This window comes from Apodemus sylvaticus, chromosome X, assembly GCF_947179515.1.
Source record: "Apodemus sylvaticus chromosome X, mApoSyl1.1, whole genome shotgun sequence".
Lineage (NCBI taxonomy): Eukaryota > Metazoa > Chordata > Mammalia > Rodentia > Muridae > Apodemus > Apodemus sylvaticus.
In genome coordinates, this window is record NC_067495.1 from 55,733,548 (window position 1) to 55,737,953 (window position 4,406).

At 38.9% G+C, this 4,406-nt stretch overlaps 1 protein-coding gene across 1 annotated transcript; it reads right to left on the reverse strand.

The window, feature by feature from the left end:
* Window positions 1-2,169: 2,169 nt before the first annotated feature.
* LOC127674487 (germ cell-less protein-like 2) lies at window positions 2,170-3,717 on the reverse strand. Its single transcript, XM_052170249.1, has one exon. The coding sequence runs from the start codon at window positions 3,715-3,717 to the stop codon at window positions 2,170-2,172; it is 1,548 nt and encodes a 515-aa protein (XP_052026209.1).
* Between the last annotated feature and the right edge of the window lie 689 nt (window positions 3,718-4,406).

The following is a 4,406-nucleotide window of genomic DNA, read 5'->3' on the forward strand; positions in this document are numbered from 1 at the left end:
TCATTTTATATATTTCCAATTAAATTTTATTATTTAGCATGAAAATATGAAAGGTTACCTTATGTCATTTTCTTATATATTTACTTTTGGTCTCTCCCTTATCTCATTCTTCTCTTCTATCTTCTGAGCTAATTCCTTCTCTACACCATTTTGCCCCACCATTCTTCTTTCTATTTTCATGTCACCCCTCCAGTACCATATGACCCAATATACCCAAAGAACTCATCTCCCACCACAGAGATTTCTGCACATCTATGTTTATTGCTTCTTTTTTCTATAATAGCAAGGATATGAAATCAATGTCCATCCGTAGATAAACAGGTAAGTTAAATGTGGTACATATACAAAATGAATTTTTATTCTTGTGTAAAGTGAAACAAAATTATAAAATGTGCAGTAAAATATATAAAACTAAAAATGAATATATTATCCCAGGTAACTCGGGCTCCTAAAGACAAATATCACTCTTTAATATGTGGATCCTAGCTTCTAACTGTTGTATATTTGTATTTATGTGGGCTTAAGTGTCTAAAAACTAGAAGGGTCCAAAACTTCATTTTTCATAATGAAGTAAGGTCTATTGTTTACAGCTAACTATATATATATATAGAACATGAGGAAAGACTTCATGAGAGAAATACCAAATTAAAAGCCAAAGGCATATGGTGCCTCATAGATACCCTCATTTAGCCATTTTATAATACTGACACTAAACTATTAATGGCACATTAGTATGTAGGCTTGGTATTTCCAAGTCTTTCAGATTTTAATTAGAAAATAAAATAAAGTAATTTCTTCCCAAGGAACAAAGGTTTTTATTTAATTGGGAAGAAAAATATAAACCATAAGAAAAATTCTTTTTCACCTAAGTGATACTTTTAAAATGCTGGTTATTTGTGTTTTTTTGGCTTATATTAGTTTTTATACTCTGAGTAAATACTTATTTGTATGGATTCTCAAACTGAGCTCAAGTATTTGACATTGTTTAGCCACAAAAAACAATCAATGAGAAGTAATGTCTGAGACCAGGTAAAGTAGTGGCAGTTTTTCAAATTAACAGTAGTCACAAACCAACAGATTTAAATTGTGACTAGCAGTTCTTTCCATTTCAGACAATAACACTTTCTACTTACTCTATAGTTTACTAACTAGCCCTTTATCATACTTCAGAATAAAAAGAACTCCTCATTATAATTCTTAGCCTTTCCATTCCAAAGATTATGTTACTATTCTTGCTCTTTAAGTAGAGCATATTTTTCAATTATAGTAATATTTCAGGGCTCTGTGTTGAATACACAGCCACACACTCTTATCAAACTACTCTACAACTTATTATATCCTGAAATCCAAATATGACTTTAACAGCAAACATTTCTAAAGCTCAATGGTACATGCATACTTTTAAACATTTAAACTTTAGTAAATGAAACTGCTTCTATGCATCATGCCCCAAATATAGTGCTATAGAGTTTGAAACGTCTTCTTGGGAAATTTTACACTGTTATATCCTTTGTTTTCAGAACAACCCAATATAAAGATAGCATGTGTAGTACATTTCTTTTTTCATATAGAAAACATGAAAGACAGCCAGGGCTATACCGAGAAACCCTGTCTCGAAAAACCAAACCAAACCAAACCAAACCAAACCAAACCAAACCCAAAAACAAAAAACCCAAAACCCAAAACCAAACCCAAAACAAAAACAAAAAAATTATGAAAACTAAGTGCTATATTCATAGGGAGGGAAGGATGAATAGAGGAACAAAACAATGAAACTGAGTAGAATAGGGCAGTTCTAAATATAACTAAAAGAGAACTCAAAATAGTCCTTTAACTTAAACTACAAGAAGTAATTTTTAAAACATTTCACTAAGCAGTAGGTTAGGTAGGCTCACTGTTTCCTTCTCTCAGTTGTTCCAGTGTCCTTAGAAATGTAGATGTTGATAGGTGGTAATTGAGGATAAGTTGCCACAGTAACTGTAGAAATATGTTTTTGGCAGTTCGAAGAAACTTCTCATATATTCCAAGATATTCTCAAACTTTATGGGCTCTTCTTCAACAGACACACCTGCAAAGTAGATCATCAGTGATGGTTAAGTCTGGTTAGATTCATAGAGGTAGATGAAATCTTTAAGATGTTACCAACCCTTGTCCTCATGGAAGATCTTCTTAGTTCATTGGACTTCTGCTTGATTCCCCAGTCGGTCCAGAGCCACTCTCTCCAGGAAGGTAGAGGAAGTTGCATGCCACATACATGGGGAAAGTTATGTCTTGGTTTTCTAGGTTCATCACTTCTAGTTCTTGATCCTTTCTCAGAGCAAGAACATTATATTCAGTCTCTCTTCTGAGAACAGCTTTTCCAGTACTGTCCAATGAGATTACTCGCAGACGGAAGGCAACTTTTCTCTGCCAGAGTAAGCTGACGCCAAGGCCACAGGATTTATTCATTGCACTGCGACGGAATATAATGCGCCTGTTGATGTAGCATACTACCAAGTCCCAGCCAAAGTTGAAGCCAGACCAGGTCCAGCTGCATTGCTCATCTGTGAAAAGTTGGCCTCCACACCTCATGCTGTTTCCACGGATATCAGACACATAGATGTCCAGTGGCCCAAGTTCCCTGGACTGTTCTGCCCGAAGAAGTGCTAGCCATTGCTCTTTGTATACTGGGGTCAACCATGTTGCAGGAATCAGTCCATCCTGGTCAATAACGTGTGCTGAAGGCAGGTCACAAATGATGTAGGGAAGCCTTAGCTGCTGGAACACTGTCACAAAGGCTCTTCCCTGATCACTGTCCAGAAAAGGGCTACTATCTGACTCATTTCTGAACTTGGCAAAGGACAACTCTTCTTCAGGCAATAGTGCTCTTTGAGATCCTGAGCATGTGCGTGCTTCCAGCTGCAGGTACATCCACTTTTTTAGTGTAGTATACACATCCATCTCCACTCCAACCACCAAAAGATCTGAGGAGGCAATGAGCTCTTTCATGAGATTCATATTGATTTCTAACAATAGTTCTTCATTTTGCCGGGTCATCAGGTTGTCCAAGAGCCACTGGCGGCAAGTGTATCTGATGCTCTGGAGCCCGTAATTCTCAGCAGAGTAATAATAACTGCACACAGTCTCGGTACTGACTGAGGCCCTCATCATATCCTCACACTGCTGAATTAACTCATCCATTTGCAGCATACTGGCTGTGGCCAAGATGGCAATGACTCGGCTGGGAGGAATTACAATGCTTCTACTGTACAAGAAGCCTAAAACCTCATGGAAAGCCTCGCGATCAATATTTTCGTCAGGCATCTGCATTTCTATTGTGTCCATATTTGTCTCCCGCCAGGCACCACAGAACATGCTAGAAAAGTACCCAGATCGGCATAGGTAGGTCCTGTGCAAGCACCACTCCTGCTGAAACGCACGGATCTTTACATCACTATTCTCACCCCTCAGGAAAAGTGATTCATACATGCCTCTGGACTTTTCCAGTTTCTTACGGGGAACTTTGGCCATTGGTCCTCCCGGGCCGCCTTTCCTCTTGTGGCCCCCCTGACCAGTGGAAACTCCCGGCTGTTCACTTGCCTGCTCTTCTTGGACAACTGCCGGCCCCGGTCTTTCTTCGGCTTCCACTGCCTCCTCCTCTCTAGGAGCACCTTCTCTAGCAGGTTCCTCTTCCTCGGGATTTCTTCCCAACCGCATACGACTGCTTATGGATCCCATGGCTTCGTCTGAAGGGTGAAAATGTGAACTTCCTCGTCAGAAGTAGAGGCCAAAGACAAAAAACCTCAAGCGAGACGGCGGCAGCGGCACAGAGAGCAGCGTCGTGCCTCAGCCTCGCCGTTAAAATGGCGGCCAAGATGAGCCGCTCTGCCATACCATCAATTTAGTTGGAGAATGGCGCCACCTACCTTGGAGGACCACGCATTGCACCTTTCTTCTAAAACGCGCTGTTCTTGGGCTTACCTCATAGACTGACGGCACAATCCATATCTTTTTGCTTTGTCTTCTCTGATTATGTTGATGAACACAAGTAGCATTACTCATCTAAAATTCTGAATGACGATTTCTTTATTGGAAATTACACTTTTCTTCTATCTTTGCCCTCCAAAAGATTTCACATACCTTTGTAAAGTCTGCAACTACATCATTAGCAGAGAATAATATTTTCCCTATATCCCACTGTATTTTAAAACTAATTTGTTAAAATAATGTTTCCAGTTATATAATGTTTTAAAACCATCTCAGTGTGAATCAAAGTCATCTGTTTGCAGACAACACAAACGTTTTCCCAAGAAACCTGAACAGTAAATATTAGATAAAATCTTAAAGTGCTGAAAAGATCAACTAGTCAAAATTTAAATCTGTTGGGTATAAATCAAGATCTGAGGCTTACAAGTTAATAATGTAGG

What these genes read in the sequence shown, in the direction of transcription:
- LOC127674487 (XM_052170249.1), bottom strand. Translation starts at nt 3,717, where the DNA reads ATGGGATCCATAAGCAGTCGTATGCGGTTGGGAAGAAATCCCGAGGAA.